Source organism: Morchella sextelata (assembly GCF_020137385.1).
Source record: "Morchella sextelata strain SCLS chromosome Unknown scls_16, whole genome shotgun sequence".
NCBI classification, from domain to species: domain Eukaryota; kingdom Fungi; phylum Ascomycota; class Pezizomycetes; order Pezizales; family Morchellaceae; genus Morchella; species Morchella sextelata.
The window spans coordinates 1,373,425-1,395,349 of NW_025408631.1; the positions used below are offsets into that span (position 1 = coordinate 1,373,425).

At 50.8% G+C, this 21,925-nt stretch overlaps 7 protein-coding genes across 7 annotated transcripts; all 7 read left to right on the top strand.

Annotated features, from left to right (window-relative positions):
• Positions 1-443: 443 nt before the first annotated feature.
• Positions 444-1,484, top strand: H6S33_004081 (uncharacterized protein; the record flags this gene model as incomplete). The annotated part of the gene is made up of 2 exons (XM_044835449.1): positions 444-1,191; positions 1,267-1,484. 2 exons carry the CDS (start codon positions 444-446, stop codon positions 1,482-1,484), a joined length of 966 nt encoding a protein of 321 aa, XP_044691615.1.
• Positions 1,485-3,067: 1,583 nt separating this feature from the next.
• On the top strand, positions 3,068-3,764 carry H6S33_004082 (uncharacterized protein; the record flags this gene model as incomplete). Its single annotated transcript, XM_044835450.1, has 2 exons — positions 3,068-3,191; positions 3,256-3,764. 2 exons carry the CDS (start codon positions 3,068-3,070, stop codon positions 3,762-3,764), a joined length of 633 nt encoding a protein of 210 aa, XP_044691616.1.
• A 741-nt stretch (positions 3,765-4,505) lies between these two features.
• H6S33_004083 (uncharacterized protein) lies at positions 4,506-6,339 on the top strand (the record flags this gene model as incomplete). The annotated part of the gene is made up of 6 exons (XM_044835451.1): positions 4,506-4,682; positions 4,766-4,891; positions 4,971-5,048; positions 5,136-5,821; positions 5,890-6,229; positions 6,292-6,339. 6 exons carry the CDS (start codon positions 4,506-4,508, stop codon positions 6,337-6,339), a joined length of 1,455 nt encoding a protein of 484 aa, XP_044691617.1.
• A 2,148-nt stretch (positions 6,340-8,487) lies between these two features.
• On the top strand, positions 8,488-9,603 carry H6S33_004084 (uncharacterized protein; the record flags this gene model as incomplete). The annotated part of the gene is made up of 3 exons (XM_044835452.1): positions 8,488-8,590; positions 8,680-9,336; positions 9,407-9,603. The coding sequence occupies 3 exons, from the start codon at positions 8,488-8,490 to the stop codon at positions 9,601-9,603; spliced, it is 957 nt and encodes a 318-aa protein (XP_044691618.1).
• A 726-nt stretch (positions 9,604-10,329) lies between these two features.
• On the top strand, positions 10,330-11,198 carry H6S33_004085 (uncharacterized protein; the record flags this gene model as incomplete). The annotated part of the gene is made up of 2 exons (XM_044835453.1): positions 10,330-10,640; positions 10,730-11,198. The coding sequence occupies 2 exons, from the start codon at positions 10,330-10,332 to the stop codon at positions 11,196-11,198; spliced, it is 780 nt and encodes a 259-aa protein (XP_044691619.1).
• Positions 11,199-12,074: 876 nt separating this feature from the next.
• H6S33_004086 (uncharacterized protein) lies at positions 12,075-12,596 on the top strand (the record flags this gene model as incomplete). The annotated part of the gene is made up of 2 exons (XM_044835454.1): positions 12,075-12,441; positions 12,517-12,596. 2 exons carry the CDS (start codon positions 12,075-12,077, stop codon positions 12,594-12,596), a joined length of 447 nt encoding a protein of 148 aa, XP_044691620.1.
• A 5,723-nt stretch (positions 12,597-18,319) lies between these two features.
• Positions 18,320-19,423, top strand: H6S33_004087 (uncharacterized protein; the record flags this gene model as incomplete). The annotated part of the gene is made up of 1 exon (XM_044835455.1): positions 18,320-19,423. The coding sequence occupies one exon, from the start codon at positions 18,320-18,322 to the stop codon at positions 19,421-19,423; it is 1,104 nt and encodes a 367-aa protein (XP_044691621.1).
• Positions 19,424-21,925: the final 2,502 nt, after the last annotated feature.

The following is a 21,925-nucleotide window of genomic DNA, read 5'->3' on the forward strand; positions in this document are numbered from 1 at the left end:
TCTGAGGCGTTTTTTTTCTTCTTTTTTCTTTTCTTTTCGTGATTCCTGGTTTTCTTTTCATACGTTGAGGGTTTGCTTGCCTCTAAATTTGCTATTGCCTTGAGCATAGCAAGTAGCATCCGCTGGCACCAGACGGCTCCAGCAGTAGCAGAATTGCGGAGCTGGGAGCAGCTGTACATTCCTGTATTTGTAAAATATCACCATAGAGACGGTTTCCCAAAGAAAATGCACCATTACAGTAGATATAAATATACTATCATACAAACAGAATATGATCATGATTGACCGAGTTGAAGCACAAATTCTATGTTATGTTCCAATAAGGCCTAGCACCCCTAACCCTGCCCTCCACGCCCCGCCAAAAGTTTCACCTCCAAAACCCTTGACGATTATCACACACCGCAGCCCACGCCCGCAGCACGCAAACCCGCAATTGACCCACCATGAGCGTCACCCGCCCCCTCGGCCGCGTCCTGCAGCCCTTCCGCCGCACCCTCACCACCACGCCGGCCCTGCACATGCACAAACGCCCGCCCCCGCCGCCCGTCACCCACTCGGCCGACTCAGCGCCCTACACGCCGGCCGACATCGCCGCCCTCCGCAAGCACTACTCGCCCGCCCAGATCACGTCCTTCCTGGCCGGCGAGACCTCGATCTCCAGATCGGACTTTGACCGCCGCGTCCGCCGCTCGGAGGCGGACCCCATGCTGCTGAGATACCTCGACGACCTGTCGACCATTGATCCGACGCTCGACTTTCCCAGCCACCATTCGCCCCCGGAGTATGTGGCGGGGCACCCGCTGCAGCCGCTGCCGGTCATGGAGGACCCGTTCCAGGGGGGGGACGAGGCGGCCGTGCCGTGGATCCGCGATGTCAGTCGGCGCATCGGGTTCAGTGAGAGTGAGGTGGCGAAGTTCCGGACGAAGATCCTGGTCACGCATCGCGTGGTGAACCAGACGCATATGGGCAAGATCCAGAAGATCTATTCGCTGGCGGTGGCGGGGAATGGGAATGGGCTTGTGGGCATCGGTGAGGGGAAGGCGGTCGAGCATGATGATAGTCAGAGGATGGCGACGTATATGGCCGTCAGGAACTTGGAGCCGGTCCCGAGGTATGAGAATAGGACGATTTATGGCGATGTGGAGGTGAAGCTGGGCGCCGTGGAGTTGGGGCTGTATTCTAGGCCGCCGGGTGGGTTTTGGTCTTTCCTTTTGTTTTTTTTGGGTTTTGGGGGGTTGGAGCTGATGGTTGTGATGTTGCTTGTAGGCTTCGGTGTCCGCTGCTCGCAGTACGTCTTTGAGATTGCCAGATGCGCTGGAATCCACGATCTCTCAGCGCGGGCCACTCGCTCGAGGAATCCCATGAACGTTATCAAGGCCACCATGCACGCCCTGAGGAGCCAGAAGCTGCCCGAGACCATTGCTCGCGGCAGGGGAAAGAAGTTTGTGGATGTCAGGAAGGTCTACTACAATGGTATGGTGTAGGCTGTTTTTTTTGTATTTTTGTAATTTCTTCTTCTTCTGAAGCTGCTCGAGCGGTGGGGAGTGCGTGTAAATAGGTGGCTGCACATATATAAAAAATGGACTTGGCTGCGCTTCTACTGGATCTTGAATTGGTGTTGGGTTTGTAGTATCGCGTGAGGATTGTATATATCGTGAGTAGTATGTAGATTGTGAGTATTATTTATATATGGCGTGAGTATTGTATATATCATTACAAGTAGTATTTAAATTTATTAACGGTGTAGTGTTCTGAGTGCTCCGTCTCCCAAAGCAGTACTGCAAGGCAGTGCGTATTCAAATGGCTGTAGCAAGACCGAACTACCGGATGATAGAAGGGACGATGGTGATATTAACAGGACTACGAGATTTTCTAGCTTTATCTAAGTTCGTAGCTGACAGTCACTTACATGTATGTATCTATTACTCTAGGTGTTCTGCGTATTTCGACGTCACCCAAAGCAGCAACTGATCGTTGCAATTGCCCAGTCAGCCAGCTGCAAACCCGCCCATCTGTCATTGACCAGCCATCGCATACCACTAGATGTACACCCGCAGGAAAAAAGTGAGGAAACAACGAATGCAACCAATCCGAACCCCAATGAAAAAGTGAAAATAGAAATGAATAGAAGTAACAGAACTACACAATGAGATACAGAATAGATACTACGGCCTCTGAACTATATTTACCACTTTTTATGACTTCCCTTATTCTTTACTACTGCTGCAATTCTCTTTGGTATGCTGTCAATGATTTTATATACATTTTCTCAATATGGCCTTTCCCACTCTTCCCTAGCTTGGGCTTCAATAACTTTTATGTTTTCATTCAGAGTAGCCTCTCTTCGCTTTCCGGACTTGTCAAAGGGCATGGCTAGTGAATACTCGTGGGGCTGTATTGCGGGTGCGGGGATGTCAAGTTGGACGCACTCGTTGTCACGCTACTCACTTTTTTCCTGCGGGTGTACATAATACCTCTCCGTAATAAAACACCGGCGACAATCTAAACAGGCTTCCTTCCCCCTCCCCAAAGCAGTAATCGCTGCCTACCCATATCAACCATTCCCGATCTCCCGCCCGTAGCCGCGCGCGCAAGTAACCCGCGAGGTTAATTAATGTAACACGTCGCGTTACACGCCCACAGCCGCGCCGCGCCGCGCCGCGCTGATCACCGTACCAGGTAGCTGAAACCCCATCGCTGGCAGTCCAAGGTAGCAGCAGCAAAGACACCGCCAATGAGAAGCCGGTATGGATGGATCATTCGAATACTCTACAACAACAGCGCATCCATCCATTGGTAGCTACATAGCAGGGCATGCGCGTACGTCCCTGGCCAGAGCGGGGCGGGGCAGGGCAGTAGAGGGCCCGTGGATGTATATATATGGAGGCTGCGTAGAGCTAGCTAGCTAGGAGCTGTTCTGCCTCTGCTAGCTACGTTATATACCGGCTACGACGTTCTAGCTACTACTACTACTACTACTCGAGTTTGCTGCTGCTTTGCAACCTCGCTCACGGCTTGCCATCATTCTACTGCTTGGTGATAGTGGGATTCTCTTTAAAAATCGAAGATGGGCCAGACACAGTCCAACCCCGTGAGAGACAGCAGCGGCAAGGAAGTGGGTTCTCGCAACAGAGAGCTGGCAAAGAAGGAAGCAGGCCTACGCCGGGACCTCTCTCAGCAGTCACAGACCGGTATTAATTCCTCTTCCGTCTTCTTCTCATATAAACTTATATACTGACATCTCTCTCCCCACAGCCTGGGCGCAAAACAACAAAGCCAAAGCCAAAGAACTCTCCAACGCCTCCAAAGTGCACCAAACCCGCATGGAAGCCTACAACGCCCTCGCCGCCGCCGAGATCTTCCGCGCCAACAACCCCACCTACCACCACAGCACCCGCAGCGGCGCCGCCTTCCTGTTCGGCCTCTTCTCGGGGAGCTCCGCGGCGTCGGCGCTGGCGGAGATCGACCTGCATGGGCTGCATGTCACGGAGGCGCTGCCGATGGTGCAGGAGCATCTAAGGCTGTGCCGCAGGAATGGCGTGGGGAGGACGACGATTATCACCGGGAGGGGCCTGCATAGTGTGGCTGGGGTGGCGAAGATTCGCCCCCAGGTCGAGAGGATGCTGGCGGAGGAGAGGGTCAAGGTGGTGAAGGAGGTGGGGAAGGTGAATGAGGGGGCGTTTGTGGTGGAGTTTGCGAAGGAGGGGGAGGAGGGGGGGTGGGCGGGGTGGTTTCTGGGAGGGTTGTTTGGGCAGAAGGCCTAGGCATGATGGGTGCTTATTGGAGGGGGCTTTGGTTTTTATAGGCGTTTTGGGCATCTTATTGGAGCTCCAGCTGACGATATTGCGGTCTTTTATGGTTGGTCATTTCTTTGTGGTTTTCTCTATCTCTTTCTCTTTTTCTTCTATATATGAATCGGCGATACTATCATTGTGTTCTTACTGCGTTTTCCATAGTTCTTTGGTGAAAATTAGGCATATGTAGGCAGATATACGAATTATACTCATAAGTTGAATCATGAACTCCAAGCAACACCAATGACATCGATATAAGACCTTCAAACATTGATTAATAGTGCCCATTAATACAATATCTTATATCAAATAAGAGACAGTCTCAAGCTACATGATCTACGTCATATCCAAACACGCTCTCTCTTTCCACACATCCGAGTGTTTCCTCATTGCTGTAGTATTAACTCTACTAGTATGTATCTTCATCCTCACGCACTCGAAACATCCAGAGCCAATGATCCCTGAACCAATCGGAACCAGGCTGTCTCCCCATTAGTAATCCGCGCCCCACCCCGCGCCCGTCCGTTCTCCCCACTACGCCGGAGCCGGGTAATCCAGGCCCAGCAAACCTGAACATCGCGAGAAGGCCCGAAACCGAACAATTAACGCCCAAACGTTTTTATCCCTCGCTCCCATTCATTCCCCCCACTACTCCGCGACCTCTTCCCCCCCCCACCCCCCTTCCATCTCTCCTCTCACATCACATCACCAATGGCCGCCGCCCGAGTAGCACGAAACGCCCTTGCGTCCTCCCTCCGGAGGCCCAGCGGCCTGCTCGTCCCGAAAAAATTCCCGGCTCTCACAAAGTCGCTCGCCTCGCAGGCCCCCCAGCAGGTCCTGACGCCCGGCGTCATCACGCAGTCGACAACCCTGTCCAATGGATTGACCGTGAGTATACTTCGCCATGTTGCGGGGAGCGGGGTGCAATGGTGGAGAGTGAGTGACGGGTGGGCTGATGATGAGGGGTATAGATTGCGACCGAGCACTCGCCGTACGTGCAGACGGCAACCGTCGGTGTCTTTATCGATGCCGGGAGCAGGGCGGAGACGGATGCGACGAACGGGACTGCGCACTTTTTGGAGCATCTGGCTTTCAAGGTAGGAAACAATTGAGCTTGAGGGATATTTTTTTCGGGAGGGATATAGTGTTGCTCACGCATGGGTGGATGTTTGGTAGGGGACAAAAACTAGGACGCAGCATCAACTGGAACTGGAGATCGAGAACATGGGTGGTCACTTGAACGCTTATACATCTGTACGTTTTTTTTTTTTTTTTTTTTTACCTTTCCTTTCTACAATCCGATAATACTTCGAGAGGACTGACATTGCTATCTCTGTGTAGCGTGAAAACACTGTCTACTACGCCAAATCGCTCAAGGACGACGTTGGCAAGTCTGTCGAGATCCTTGCCGACATCCTGCAGAACTCCAAGCTCGAGGAGTCCGCCATCGAGCGTGAGCGTGATGTGATTCTCCGCGAGCAGGAGGAGGTCGACAAGCAGCTCGAGGAGGTCGTGTTCGACCACCTCCACGCCACCGCTTTCCAGCACCAGCCGCTCGGCCGCACCATCCTCGGCCCGAAGGAGAACATCCTCTCCATCAGCAGGGCTAACCTCACCGACTACATCTCAACCAACTACAAGGCCGACCGCATGGTCCTCGTCGGTGCTGGTGGAGTCCCCCACGAGCAGCTCGTCGAGCTTGCCGAGAAGCACTTCTCGGGCTTGAAACCCTCGGGCAGCAACCTCAGCATTGGCAGCGCCCGCGGTGCTAAGCCCGACTTTGTTGGCTCTGAGGTCCGCATGAGGGACGACACTATCCCCACTGCGCACATTGCCATCGCCGTCGAGGGTGTCAGCTGGAAGGACCCCCAGTACTTCACTGCCCTTGTTGCCCAAGCTATCATTGGTAACTGGGACAGGGCTATGGGTAACGCTGGCCACTTGGGCAGCAGGCTCTCGGCATTCGTGCACAAGCACCAGCTTTGCAACTCATTCATGAGCTTCAGCACCTCATACTCCGACACTGGGTAACATCCCCCCTCCTCTCCGCCCCAAATTCCAGCACAGAGTTACCATACTGACACCATCTATCTAGTCTCTGGGGAATCTACCTCGTCACCGACAAGGTCACCCGCATCGACGACCTCGTCCACTTCGCGCTCCGCGAATGGACCCGCCTCGCCCAGGTTGTCACCGAGACCGAGGTCGAGCGTGCCAAGGCCCAGCTCAAGGCCTCGCTCCTGCTCTCGCTCGACGGTACCACCGCTGTCGCCGAGGACATTGGCCGCCAGATCATCACCACCGGAAGGAGGATGAACCCTGCTGAGATTGAGAGGGTTGTTGGCGCGATCACGGAGAAGGACGTGATGAAGTTCGCCCAGGACAGGATTTGGGATCAGGATGTTGCTGTTAGTGCGTTGGGAAGCATTGAAGGAGTAAGACCCCCATATCAGGATTGTAGTATTGGTAGGGGAATGCGTGCTAACGTGTGGTATAGTTGTTGGACTACCAGCGCATCCGCGGCGACACCAGCCGTAACTTCTAAGCGCTAGACTCTCGGCCAGGGTAGAATTATCAGTTTGTCGGTTAAGAAGGAAAAAATGGGTAGTGGGTAGATAGAACTAGAAGCTAGGGTTGCGTTGGTGAGGATGTGTGCGTTGTTGGTTGATGTACAGTACACTACGACCGCTATATCCCTCCTCCCTCTTGTTGTGTTCTGTTCCGTGTTGTGTGCGTGTGTGTGGGGCTTTTTTCTCTGTCAATTTTTTTGCATTTGTAGGTTTTCGTTGCGAGGGTCGAATATATACTTTTTTTTTGTTGATGTGTTGTGCGTGTGTGTGGTTGGGTGTGTGAAGGATTTTGGGGGGGGGGGGGGGGGTGTGGTGGGTGGGCGCGAGTGATGGTTCATGATACGATGGGAGATGCCAAATTTGTTCCAATGCTGCCCTACTGTTAGATCGTATAAGATCAAGATGCACTCCTATCAGACAGTGGCTACGTCTTATCGTCAACGTAACATAGACTGTATACCATGTGAAGCCGATAGCTCTGTCGTGGCCGGAGAAGAGACGAGTTAATGTCAGTGTCCGCGCTTCACGTTATGGTAGGGTGAGATGGTTAACTGGGTGGTATGTGTTTGGTTAGGAAGATGTATTCGGGCTTGGTGTGCGGAAGATAACACCGCTTTCATTACTTATAGCTGGGGCAGTGATCATGATATGGAACGGGGCGAATTCCTAGATGGTTTGGGGCTACTAGATGAGCATCGAGGGGCGCTGGGCGTCCTAGATATATTAAAGCTATGCGTTTTCTTCACCAACTCACGTTCTACCTAACACTTACATATAACCAAGCTTAATTATATAAGGGCTGTGTAAATATGCTCGACACACACAAGTACTGCTCAAGTACCTGGTTAGAAATAGACCTGATCTGGCCCTCATCCAGTTGATGCTGGCTAAGTTATCCAACAATGGAGTAATATAGGATCTTTGTGATCATATTTAAGTCCATATCGTCCAGTTGTCTCTGCTGTAATTATCATAGTATGCAATGACATATAACAACCTTTCCCGAGTGTGGGAGCATAGTAGTTACAGTTACAGTTATGTGCACAGATTGAGATGTCGTGGCAAAGACATGAGAACAGCACGACGCTGAGGGAAGCTAGTAGGGTATTTAAAGAGGCCCCCCCCCCCCCCCCCCCAAGCCCCAAGCCTCATAATAGAACAAAATTATCACCAAAGATACTTCTGTCGAACCAACTCCCACACCGAGCAGCCAGCCAGGTCATTGTGGTCCACGAGGTGCTTCGAGGAACCTCGAGGACGATTCCGGGAGAGCTAAAAAAAAAAAAAAAGGTATTGATTTCACAGAAAAGGATATTTGACCTCATCTTAATCGGGCAGATATAGGTGTATAATATGCCAAGAATTGTCCTTGGGGGTCCTCGAGGCAAGGACAGGTAGGATACTCGAGACTCCTTGTCCTTTTAGGCCACTGTCCTTGTATTTCATCGAGGACATTTCCTCGAGGCAAGGGCGCAGGGACGCTCGTCCTCGTGGACCACACTAAGCCAAGTGAATGCTTGTTATAAACTGGTTATAGTCCTATGCCCTTTTGGTTAGTTATAAGATGCTAATTGTTAGTATCCAGTCTGAAAGAAACCTGAGTAGCTTAGTACAGAAAGCTGTTTCCGACATTGTATTACTGCCTCCACTAGATCATAGGGAAAGAGGAAGATTAAACTCAGGAGCTCTAAAAGATTCCATAAATCTCTATCGTAGGAGCTGTAGCCTGTAGGCGACACCAATACCCCAGTTATACTGGGAATATCTCTCAAATGATGAGCTGTTGTACGTTCCAGTATCTAGATTTTCCTGAGAGTTGATTACTGATAAGTAGTTCTATAAATCTTCAGTCAGTAATTATTAATCCAAGGCCACCTCATTCTCGCCTCGCCCCCAGTCAGCCCACGCCAACAACCCGCGGGCCAACAGAAAAATGCCGCCGCAACGATCATTACCAATGCATGACGGGCCCTCAACCCTAACCCCAGCTCTGCCAAGCACCAGCAGGCAGCAGCCTCAAAACCAAAAAAAAAAAAAAAAAAATTCCGCGCCCTTCTTCTACATTAACCAACCACACGCACAATCAACATCAAAAAAAAACATAACACTTCACGAAAACAACAATGTCAAAAGAACAGCAACCCATTGACCAGGAGGCGATTCAATCCGCTCTTGCGGATCTGGCGGGCCTCGAGAAGGAGTTTGAGATGGTTGATGTCGATATCCGTATGTTTATTCCTCCTCCTCCTCCTCCCTCTCCTCCCTCTCCTCCCTTCCTCTGAGCTGCCCGGATAACTAACACAACATCAACATAGTACGCGAAACCACGATTCGCCAGGCCCCGCTCTTCACGCGCCGCAACGCCCTCACCTCCCGCATCCACAACTTCTGGCCCCTCACCTTTGAGCAGGCCTCGTCCGCCCTCCAATTCGACGAGTTCGTCACCCCCGAGGACGCGCACATCCTCGGCAAGTATCTCCGCAACGTAAACGTCACTCGCCCTGACCTCACCACCGAGCCGCGCTCGGTCCGCATCGAGTTTACGTTTGACGCGAACGAGTATTTCGCTGATGAGGTCCTGGCAAAGACTTTCGAGTACCAGCCGAGCGCGGGCGGGCTGGCGAGCAAGCCCGTGACTATTGGCTGGAAGGAGGGCAAGGACTTGACGGAGGGGGTCACTGCTGCAGCGGCGGAGGCGTGGGAGGAGAGGGTCAAGGGCGTTAAGGGTGGGAAGGGGGCGAAGAAGCTGGAGGGGTTGATGGAGAAGGGGCCGACGAGCTTCTTTAACTGGTTTGCGTGGACCGGGAGGCACGAGGCGCTCGGGGAGGTGCATGAGCATGCGGAGGGGGGTTGTGACCACGGCCACGATGAGGAGGAGGAGGATGAAGGGCCTGTCGAGGTGTTCCCGAACGGGGACGAGGTTGCGGTGCAGATTTCGGAGGACATGTATCCGAACGCGCCAAAGTACTTTAGTAAGTCCCCGTTAATCCTCTCTGATCTCGACTGCTCTGTGGATGGGGGGGGGAACTGACAGTGCGATAGCTGAGGCCTTGGAGGAAGGCGATGATGAGGACGACGACGAGGAGATCGAGCTCGACAGCGAGGCCGAGGAGGAGCTCGCCAAGAACGGGGCCTCCGCCCTCCTTGCCCAGATGGGCAAGAAGGGCAAGCGCAACGGCGCCGGCGAGGCGCACGACAGCGAGGACGACGGCCCCGCCAAGAAGAAGTCCAGGAAGTAAACAACCAGCCCCCCTGGATGGAGCGCGGGCACAGCTGGCCATGTCCTAGACTGCCGAGTATCAGTATAAAAATGGGGCGATGCAATCCATTCGTGCCTAGCTTTCTTTTCTTCATTTTTCTTCTTTTTCTTTTTCTTTTTTTTTTACTTTCTTGTTTCATTTTTAATACGGTTGTCTGTCTGGGGAAATCTATCAATCTATCATCTGGGAAGGGAAAAAGTGCTTTTTTGTTGTTGTTGTTGTTGTTGTTGTTGTTGTGGGTGGGACCTGTATATTATCTTTCATCTAAACCTCTTTCTTGCTGCCCGACTCGGTTGAGACTCGGCTCGTCCCGGTCACCGCGCGTCACTCGTCGTTGCCGTTGCCGTTGCCGTTGCCGTTGCCATTGCTGTTGCCATTGCTGTTGCCGACGTCGAGAAGTGAGCGTGAGACGCAGCAGAACGGGTGACGCGATCATTGACACTTGACACCCACGATGCGTCCGCAGACTTTCTTTCCCGCGAAGGAGAACGAGAACGAGCATCAATCACACCATGCACTTGATTAATAAGCACACGCGCAGATTGGCACACTCAAGCTGTGAAGCATCCCCACATGCCACCGGCCACCGGCCACCGGCCACCCCTGCGCTACAACACCCCAGGACCCGGCCCCCATACCTCCATCTCCCACAACCCCCCACCATAGCCCCAGGCCCACCACTCGTCCCACAAACCCTACAACACAATGCTCCTAATAGGCCTCACCGGCTCCATCGCCACGGGCAAATCCACCGCCTCGCGCATCCTCTCCTCGCCCCCGCACAACCTCCCCATCATCGACGCCGACGTCCTCGCGCGCACCGTCGTCCTCCCGGGCACCCGCGCCCACGCCCGCATCGTCTCGCACTTTGCCGCGAGCACGCCAGACCTCCTGAACGCCGACGGCACGCTGAACCGGCCCGCGCTCGGGCGGCGCGTGTTTGGCGCCGGCGAGGAGCGGAGGAGGGATCGCGAGGCGCTGAATGGGATTACGCATCCGGCCGTCAGGTGGGAGATGTATGTTTTTTTTTTTTTTTTTTTTTTTTTTTTTCCCCTCCTTGCAGTTTGGGGGGGAAGTGCGGTGTGCTGATGTGAAGCGGCGATAGGTATAAGCAGCTCCTGCGCCACTACCTCCGCGGGCACTGGGCCGTGGTGCTCGACGTCCCGCTCCTCTTCGAGGCGCGCCTGGACGTGCTCTGCGGCGCCGTGCTGGTCGTCGCTGTCTCGTCGGCTGAGGTGCAGTTGGGGCGGCTGCTGGCGCGGGACGGGGGCCTGACGCGGGAGGAGGCGGAGGGGCGCGTGGCGGCGCAGATGCCGCTAAGGGAGAAGGTCGCGCTGTGTGAGGGCGTGTATGGGCGGCGGGGGAGGGGCGTGGTGGTGGTGAATGATGGCGGTGTGGAGGAGTTGGAGGCGGAGCTGGGGAGGGTGGTGGAGGGGTTGGCGGTGGGGAGAGCGGGGTGGTGGAGGTGGGTGTGGTGGGTTGGGGGGCCGGTGGTGGGGGGGTGGGTGTTGGTGGGGAATTTGTGGGGGAGGTGGAGGTGGGGGAGGAAGGGGGGGGCGAAGGCGAAGTTGTAGGGGGCGGGGGGTGGGAGGGAGGGGGAATAGGGGGCTGTTTCTTTTTGTTTTCTTGCTTTTCTTTACTCTCTCTCACGATAATATACACGTAGTTCTAGATCTACTCCACCGCCTGTACATGTACTGTACCAATCATCTACATACATCTAGCTAGCTTATATAGCTAGCCCATTAAACAATACCAGTAGCAAAATATATCCCACTGCCAATGACAGCCACAGCGATAATAAAAAAAGCAATTGTCTACATGTGCTCCTCTGCTATCCTTGGCATCTACTATTCATCCCAACTGAGAAGCGCGCGCGCGGAGCTAGTATGTACACAGTTAGATGTAGCCAGAGGGCGCTTTTCCGGCCGTTGCTATCATTTCCGTTGTGGATCATCTGGGTGGGTTAGGGTGTGGGTGTGGGTGGCCGGTCTTTTGGGGGGATTGGAGTTGGGGTCATTGGGTTTGAAGTGGTTATGTAGACAGTACAGTATCCGGTAGAATTATTGCGAAAGTCAGAACTAAAAGGGTGGGTTTCTTGGCCCGTGCTCACTGCAAAATTTCCTTTGAGGGCCAATGGGACTATCGGGTCACGGAAAACCCACTTTCGCATTAATTCTACCAGAATCTGTAATATAGAATGAGGTTTTTTTTTGGTCTTTGGGTTTTTGGGTAGAGGAGGTGAAGAATCCCTGTAGCTTTTACTCATCCAACCCCCACCCCACCGCACGCACAACCCCACCACGACGTCATTTCTCACCAACCTCCCACTTCTCACCTCCCCACCATCCACCTCTCTCACCCATCACCGCCGCCGCCACCACCACCACCACCACCACTTCACCACCCCCCCATCCCCCACTCCCACTCCCACCACCACCACCACCACCATGACCTCCCCCTGGCACCAAAAAACCCTCAAACTGACCCCCCGCCCCCGCGGCTCCTACCTCATCACCGACGAGATCACCTCCCTTCTCCCCGAGCTCTCGCGCTACCGCGTCGGGCTGCTCACCCTGTTCATGCAGCACACGTCGTGCGCGCTGTCGCTCAACGAGAACTGGGACAGCGACGTGCGCCTGGACATGAGCGACGCCATGGACCGCATCGTCGCCGAGGACCGCACGGGCGAGGGGATGTATCGGCATGATGCGGAGGGCAGCGATGATATGCCGGCCCATGTGAAGAGTGCGCTCATTGGTGCGAGTGTGGTGGTGCCCGTGACGGATGGGAGGTTGGCGTTGGGGACGTGGCAGGGTGAGTTGTGTTCTTTCCTGGGGGGAGAGAGAGATTGGGGCGGGGGGGGGCTAATTGGGGGGGGGGCGTATGTAGGGATTTGGTATATGGAGTTCCGGAGGGCGAGGCATGCGAGGAGTGTGGTGGCGACGATTCAGGGCGAGTTGAAGCCGTAGGCGGGTGGGTTCTGCTGGATGGAGGAATTCGAATTGTGTGGGAAAAATTGTGCGTTGAGGAGATCTGCATACTCTGTTTCTCCTCCTGACTGGCATGGTTCCTGGCATGTATGTAGTTCCTGAAAATCACATTGGCGCCGCTATTATAATAAGGTATAAATTCGTGAACACAGCGCTGCGGATTGCCCCCCCCCACGCGGGTAATTTACCTAGGCTGCTGGGGTTGGTCAGCAAGGCAGATATTGTATCATAATTAAGGTAGACGCCTTCACGGGGGTATGGTCAGTTCCAAGATTTTGAGTAGAAACCAAAAGAAGTAGTCGATCGCTCCCTGCGTATCTTATATCACTCCGGCGTATATTTGAGATTGACCATACCCCCGTGAAGGCGTCTACAGCGTTAGGTCAGCTAAGGGTTGCTGTACATACTCCCTTATTAGAGCGTTTAAGCTCACCTCTCTCTTTTTTGTTAAAAGAAAAAAGTATGCAGGCGGAGAGATCCTAAAGCCGACGAGGTTATGATCAGACATAGGATCAACAGGATCTGGCTTCAATATTTCCTTTACAACCCTAGTTTCGTCGGGACCCGTCACTTGGCCGCATAATTTTTTTTTCTTGGTAATTTTTTTCAACAGAAAAGTCGAGTGAGCTTAAAAACTATATTATTTTCAGTCAGAAACTTGGAAATCCGGTGAATGAAAATCTGGAGGGCCGGGAAGCAGGTTTTCAAGCTCCAGTCGATCCTCCCTACAGGGGGTATGTGCCTACATCTTATACGGGTAGTCGTGTCCCAACCTCAGTAGAACTTAGAGTACCTTTTTTTTTTTTATACCTATCCATGGCCTCAATGTGCCTCTAGAGAGATCTAAGTTGTTTTCTTCTTTTCCGTATAAAATTATAAATATCTGGTAGGTATTCCAAGTTGTATCGTAAGCTCAAAAATGAAGTTCTTGAATATACACTAATAAACGGAATTTCAAGTACACCAAGCAACTACTACTCACCTCCCCAACAAAGATAAGACCCCTGTGGTAATTCTGCTATTCGACCAACCCGCGTGCGCATGAAAGAGTCCCCAAAGCGGACGTCACCAAGACCGAGTGATACTCCATGATCCAGTGCCTTGTTTCTGTTACATCATTAATTGTGCTCAGCCCGATGATCCCATGCCTCCTCAATCTATTCACTACCTCAATGACGATACCCTCCTAGGTCTAAAGATAAGTAAGCAATGATGACTGGATAAATACGAGGAGCTTCCGGGCAGGCCGACTGGTCGAGATCCAGCAGGCCAATTACAATAATATGCCTGCCTACCCACCAACCTACTTTACCAGGACACCCCCCCCCCCTTTTTTCCTCCTCCATCCTCGTGGCAGAGGAGCGATGTTTTGCCCGTATCTGCAGCATACACATATAGCCTTGGGGTGGGGCCGTATGCGCAGTGTAGTAGATCAGTGACGATAGTTCGGGCATCCGCTGTCACTCGGCGGATTTATATGCTCATATTGACGTCACGTCAGCGGCCGGCTCGCCCGATTGACTGTTAGGGCCGGCACTGTGTAGATCTGATAGTCGTCATGGTGCCAAGGGTGGTTAGGTGAGGGGTATGCGGATGGTATGCGGATGGTGGGGGAGGTTTCGGGTTCAGGGGTTGAGTCAAGTTGGCCTTTTTTTTTTTTGGTCTTGGTGTACTAGCTGTCGTTCACTGCAGCTCGGCGATGACAGACACTAGATGTTCACTGACAGGGAGTTTAAGACAATGGGGAAGCCAGAGCTCAGCTGTTTCATATATCTCTTTTTTGCTAAATCTACCAACACTCGGTGTCCGTCAATACTCAGTGAACGACTGTAATAGAGTTGATTGGTACGGGGATGATTTGTATAGAGTGGTCGTACTTTCTGTCTTTATTGCTTCACTTGTGTTTCCTAGTCCTTGGGAGGGAAACGAGTACTTCAGACCACAGTACACTTAGTCATTAGGGATAAAGACACTACCACGTATGCGGTAGTTATCATGTGACTTATTTAGTAGGTGGCTTAGTGAAGGGACTGTGCCACAAAGCTAGGACTACGAGATAGTTGTCATCATAGCTAGACGTGTCGTTAGACTTAGCTATGAGAAGAGAAGGACGAGGTCTATCTCTCTTCTCTTCTCACCACCAACACAAGCAATCATAATCTACGTCTCTGGATTGCTCCAACAATACGGCTAGCTAAAGACTCTCTTGCACTCGGAAAGTAAAGAATTGCGGTTCTATATCCGTCACCTGTACTTCCTAGCTCTTATGGCTGTAAACGAGTAGTCATTACTTAAGGATAACTAGGTAAGTACAAGTTCACCACAATATGATGCTACCATTACTAAAGACTCTCCTGTATCTTCAAAGTACCCTGGTCCTATATATTTAACTACCGCTGATCCTAAAAAAAAAGAGCAATTCAATCTTCAGATACGGTTCAGCCCCGTAGATTTCCCCGGACTAGCCACGGAAATCAAGATCCACCCAATCAGCCGAGACGCCCTACGTGGTATGCAGTAGAGTCTGATCTCCAGCAGGGATTGAGCACCGATTTCCCTCCCACCAATAGAAGCACGTACATTACGATGCCCTCTCCCGAATCTCAATATACCTGCCTCCAAGAGACGCCGGTGGGTAATATATGTAATCAGCTGCCGTACAGTGACCGGCGGGACTGTGCTCGCTACTGGAATCCTTGCTGAGATCGTTGGAAGCCAATGATAGCTAGAGCGCCCTCGTATATGGAGTGTCTTGGTTTCACGATAGGCTTGCCGGTCACTTTACATGCACCTCAATTGTGAGTACAGCTTCCGGTAGAATTATTGCGAAAGTGGGTTCCCCGTGACCCGAGTGTCCTATTGGCCCTTAAAAGATTTTTTTGCTACGAGCACAGACCAACAAAATCCACTCTTTTAGCTCTGACTTTCGCAATAATTCTACCGGAAACTGTAGCATCGGCCCGCTCTTTCTTGGGATTTACATCCGAGCACTGCGTGATCCGATCCGAGCTGAATATCCAACTGTCCATGTCCGAGGAGACAATCACAGTTCAAAGTGTACAATGGACGTCTGACGTCTAGCCTACTAGCTCTACATAACGCAGGGTTCAGCGTGTGTGGGGAAAAGAAAAGGGGGGGGGGGGATGCATGTCTGGATGGACCCCTCAGCGTAAAGCTCAAAATTCAAGCCCCGCGCTTGGAATCGAGATAGGAAGCTTCACCGTTTCTGTTGGTCATGGAATAGTGGTTACGGCTGGGAATATTGAATCAACGTTTATTCGCTGTTCATGGAGCTTTTGGAGATTCCTTCTCGATGACGTGAGTAGGCTTAATTGAGGACAGGGCAGCTGATGTCTATTAGATCTTAAACGGCCTGCTTGACTCAAGACTCGAATCTTACTCCCCAGGCGCAAGAGTGGGGTATGTATGGTTCGATAATGATATCAATTGGGCGGGCCCGACCACCACTTGTCATGGCTTCAATTGTGCCATGGATAACAGATAAGCCGGGGGCCAGACATAAGTTGAGTCGGGAGGACTTTAGATATTCTCATAACCTGAGAATAATACTCTAGACGCCCAATAACATAGAAAGAATATCCTAGCTATAGTGTAACTCCAGATATCAAGACCCAATTACTGGGCCAACTCTTATTGTGGTGCACTATTTGCCTCTATCTGCAAAGAGACCCTAGCTTCACTGGCATGACATCTTGAAGAATCCCGTGGAACTTTCATTAAGGCTATCTGCCATGCACCATGCGATGCAAGCGCTTATGCGCTTCAAGCGGGCACGCCTTGTGCCCCCCCATAGAGGCAAAAGTTACATGAAATGGGCCAGAACGCGGAGATTGCGGCTGAGTGATTCCTCATGAACATGCCATCACGTTTGTCGTTTCTGGGAGCGGGAGTATTTAACTACATTAGGGTTGGGCTGGATACCGGCGGTCCTTTTAAGAGGACGACAACGACGACCAACTGGATTGGGGTGTTGGTGGGTAGCGGGATCTGATAATAAAAAAAGCGGAAATGATCAAAACCCACAAATCCAGATTTCACGGCGGTTGGCAAATTGGCGGACGGAAGGAACCCAAGAACCGGCACAAACTATCATTAGCCAAGCTAGTGGACAGGCAATACGCGCAACTTGGTAGGTAGGTAGTAGGGGAGATTCGGATTGGTGTGAGACATGGGCACAGAAGTAAAAAAAGAAAACTAGAAAGAAGAAAAAAAACATCACCACTTGACCGCGGCAAGCCGCCGCCGTTTCACCAATTGTGCAGCAGATGGTGATACTAATCCAATTGAGAATCAGCCTACAGCACGCGCGTGTTGGGTTCAGCGACAGCGAATAAAACACATATGAGTCCCCCTCCAGAAATAGACTTCGTCATTCAATGGCGTTTGTAATATACAAGCACGAGTACGTACATACGTCAGGTTTGGATGCAAGACAGTGTTGGGGTGTTGAGAGGCAAATTGCGATTTTGACGAATGTAATAGCAATTGGCAGGAACTGCTCACCGCCGTTGTCTCCCCCCCTAGACTAAGGCAAGAGCAGTAACGTATATGCAAATGTCTCTAGTCATGGACGACCGAGACAGCTATCTTTGAGTACGTAGATTAGGTACCTATTCATTGTCTAGACCCGGGGAGATAGGTACTTTGCACAAGGTACATACATATATGTAGCTAAGACCCGAGAGGTCGGGGGGCCAAAGAGCCCACTCTTATATACCGAAATCAATAAAGTTGTGAGTATCATCGGATTTCCGGACTAATAAGATTTTCCCCTTCTGCCTTGTCACGAAGTCTATCAATGGTCACCCTACGGCAGGAATGGCAGATTGACTACCTGATAACTACTATCGTCATGCCAAGACTAAATTGCCCCTGGCTGGGTACTTTACATCTGACTGACGTTTGAGTCTCGATATATTCCTGTTGACTTCGTTACAAACTTCCGAAAAGGAGTGAATGCCAGGGAAAAGAATATCAATAAAGGTGGATTATCAATGCTCGATTACTTATCTTAGCAGCATTACTCCCCCCTTTCAGCCACAACGATAAGGGGTGTTTAATAATTAAAGCAGCCCCGTGAACCGTTCATTGGTCCATTGCTGTTGTGCCGTCGTTGTCGACCCAGAAAAAAAGTGGGAGTCCGATCCTAAAGGACCGGAACATTGATCCGACAAACTGTCAAATGTCAAGTCCCAGAGGAGGCGCCAGCCGGCAACCGGCGATCATGTTCGGTACCGAACTCTCGGCTCCCTGCACCTCCGGTTTCTCTTCATGGTGAGCAAACCGTTTGGTGCAAGCTCTAGCTTCTTCGATCCTGCATAGGCGTTGTTGTGCACTTTGCAGCCTCCGCCCCGTTTTCCGGACCCTCAACAATATCATATTAATGTACAGCTTGATAGTAATTGGATTTAAAGGTATCTCATGACAGGATGTGACTCTCCTCTCTCAGACCTTTTTTCGTAAGGGCAAAAAAACGATCGAGTCGATGAGTTCAATGCCGGTGTTCACCCCTGACGCCACTTTCGGAAGTGTGGGTAGGATTAAGACAATATAAAAATGACCCCGACTCATTCACAGAGCGAGGAAGAATCAAGGAGGGAGAAGAAGCTGTTGTTGCTATCCGTAAAGAGGTATCACTCATAGCTTTTTTATCTCTTTAGTTGTTTGCAGGAGCAGCAACCATGAACTCACTCAGTCCTGAACTCATCCGTGAGATCTTTTTCCATCTTGACGCAAAGGCAGACATATCACGATTCCGTCTTGTCCAACGAGCCTTTGCCCACATTGGTAAAGAAGTGCTCCTCACCTCGCTCGATGTTTCACCCACATTCCAGAGCTTGACCCGACTCATTGAGCTCTCTCGCCACAGCCACATCGCGTGTTTTGTACGCAACATCTCCCTCAGTGTCGACGCCATGCGGGTCATGGTCTGGAGTACAATCAATAAACATCTCGGCAGCACTATTGCAAAAGACGTTGACAAGCTCGATTACCGAACGCTGATCGTGTTCCGTAGCCTGGTCAATGAGTGTCAGGAGTTTCAGGAATCATCCGATTATGTCGCGATGCTCTCCACGGCCTTTAGCCGGCTCCCACGGCTATGTCATATCTCGCTGCTCGAGAGCTCGCCCTCGACCTCTGCCAATTCGGGGGCGGTAACCTTGATGGACCGCTATGCGCACACCATTGATCCCCCGCATTTCCATGGGTCCTGGGGCGAGAAGGACCATCTCCGTGCCTTTTCGGCGCTCATTGATGCCTCGTACTTCACCGGCACAACGCTAGAGTCGTTCAAGACCACCGGGCTCATTGACCAAATTCTGTTTGAAGACCAGGAGCTTCTACGCCGGGCAGCGATTGTATTTAAGGCGTCTCGGGAACTGCGACTTTTGTTTTGTGGGGAGGAGCAGACACAGACACAGGTGACGCAGAGGCTGTTGGAGAGCTACCTGTTTGATGTAATAGCCCCGGCGGTGGGGCTACAGAAGCTGGCGGTAGAGTTCAATGTATGTCCGCCCGCTGGTCGTGGCGGTGCATTGTTCGAGAAGGTGTTTGGCGGGGAAAGCCAGAGGTGGGAGATGTTGGAGGAGCTGGTAATTGGCGGCATCAACGTGAAGTGCGAGGAGTTGATTGGGTTTCTGGCGCGGCATAAAAGCACACTGAGAGTACTGCAGATGAAGAAATGTGGATTGGTGGGCGGGTCTTGGGATGAGGTGGTGAAGTTTTTGGATAAGGATTTGGAATTAAGGAAGTTGGATCTAGATGGGCATATTGACCACGACTGATGGATGGATGACACGTCGGAAACCTGTTTACGAATATCCCTGGGTTGTAGAACGACCCTAGAGAAGGAGTTTTACCTTCTCAGCATTTCAATTTAATTTAGCAAAATCACATATGGGGGACTCCGTTGGGAAGAATTGTTGGAAATCAGTTTTTGGCTAACGAGTGATGGTTGGTGATTATAATTTCTAATGGAACTTCCCGACGTCTGTGGCTTACTTGGTACTAATGTACATACTTGGACTAGTACCAATTTGCAACTATTAGTACATATTATAAGCGTAACAATATTCAGTGCACTGACTGGATCAATCCGGGAAGAGTGATGTACCTACTATACTCCGTTTATAATATAATAATGTGGGTTCGATGTATATATATTTCCATTTATGAAATTTGTGTATGTAGTATGTACGTTTACTTTCCGACACTGATTGTCACCCGACCCCTCTTATATCATGTCAAAGATAAGACTTCAGCTGCCATCCGTCTACTCTACTCCCTCCCGATAACCCTCGAAACTCAAAACCCTCCACACTGAATATTTCCTCCCGTATATCAGGACTGTGTTCAGACATTATAATTATCATATCGGAATTATTATGCGTATATTAGCGCTAACCACCACGTTAATGACACAAGGGGCGTGGAAAGAGAAGAAAAAAAGAAATAATGACAAAGCTCAGCCCTGAATTAATATTCCTCCCGAGACACATTAACGTGCCCCCCCCAAAAGGTCCCCCGATCACTGTCACGCAGAACGGGAGGGGCTGACGCAATCCGTGCACCCATAAAGTCTCATATATCCCTTCACAATATGTTTATCGCTGACGCTGCGCATGTTCCAAACAAATTTCAACAGCTACGTACATTAGTACATGTAGCTTTTAATTTTACTTTACCAGTAATGTATAATAATGACTCATGATCGCGGTCCCGGAATCTAGCATTCCCTTCGATCCTAACTAGCCACGCACATGTATTTTGGGGCTTCTTGGTATACGGTAACGGTTTCTGATTTGCCCCTTGTTGCTCGACATATTAGTTACAATCTAGATTTTTCGGTTTTTCCTTAGCCTGACTGCAGATGCAATATGGCTTTGATTCGTCCAGCTTCTAGTGCTATCTAGGCGCTCCTGCAGTGGGCCTGGCCATGGCCTGGCACGAGTATAATAGGGGAAGTAAAGTAAGAAAAGAAGATTTGAAGCACTGGAAATACGAGTTTCTGGTTTTGAGGGGGGGGGGGGGGGGGGTAGAGAGGTAACACATGACATATACTCTGCAGGGTGACCCCTCGTTATCCTCAAACACGATCTTCATGTAGGTACAAAAGTAAGTGCATTACATTTTTTTGGAATTTTGGTCAATTCATTTTAGGACGAACACATGCATACAGTACTGTGATGTATTTGCGGTTTAGGCCAGTAGAAACCTGGGGAATTTTGGCAGCTTACCATCCATATGCGCCGTAATCCATGATATCCCCTCCTCCTCCTCCTCCTCCTCCCCCTCCCACCCCCTCCTCCCAGCTGCCCCACCTCCTCCACGGCTGTCGACGGCTCACTGACAAGGTACGTACATATATTCCGAAGCGGGAGAGGAGTTTCTCCCTGTGTAATATCACCGAAGAATGGAAGCTTGGGCCCTTTCGGGGTCTTTTCGGTTGGATATTGCTTGTGATATCTCGGTATCGAGGGGTGGTTTAGGGTTCATCCTTGCTACGATACTACTATTTTGTGCAGTATGTATACATACTAGACGCAGCGTTACAGTAATTTTACTAACCCCCAGGGAGAAAAGACATGATATCGATCCCGAGGCTAGCTCGAGGGCGGAGATCAATTGTGGGCACGAGATGATGCATCCCCGGGGGTTTGGTTTATTATTCGTTTACTTAGCATATACTAGACGTGAGATGTGCATGTGAGATGCATGCAGTGCGTGCAATGAATTATACTAGGCCCTTTTTTCTCGTGTCTAGTAGCTTGCGTAATTGCATAATATTCCGAGAGACTCAGATCGGAGGATTACTTACTCAGTGTTTTCTTCTTTTTTCTTTCTTTCTTTTTTTTTTTTACCCCCTTCCTTCTTTTTTTTCTCTCTCCTTTTCTTTCTAGACCTTTCTGACTACTGCCTTGCAATTGTGCAAGCATAATATATTCCGGAAAAAAATATCTTACTCATATTTATAATATGATTGTAACCTCAACGTGCACCACTTCTCCTAATATTTCGCCGAGAACTCTTATGATCTCCATGTTTGAATTCAGCTCGTCTCCACACTCACAATTGAACCATCCCCTCTTACCCCGATAACAAAGGTAGGCGTTAGATGGTTTATCGGTCGTTTATCTCTATTAGGTCACCTACGCGATTCCACTCGAACGTACTCCCCTGCCCTGGGAATAAGGCATCTTGAGACACCAACTTTAGAAAGCCACTGTACTGTGACTGGTTGCGGTCGTAAGTATTGATCACGGTGGCTAAAAACATCTAGTAAATAC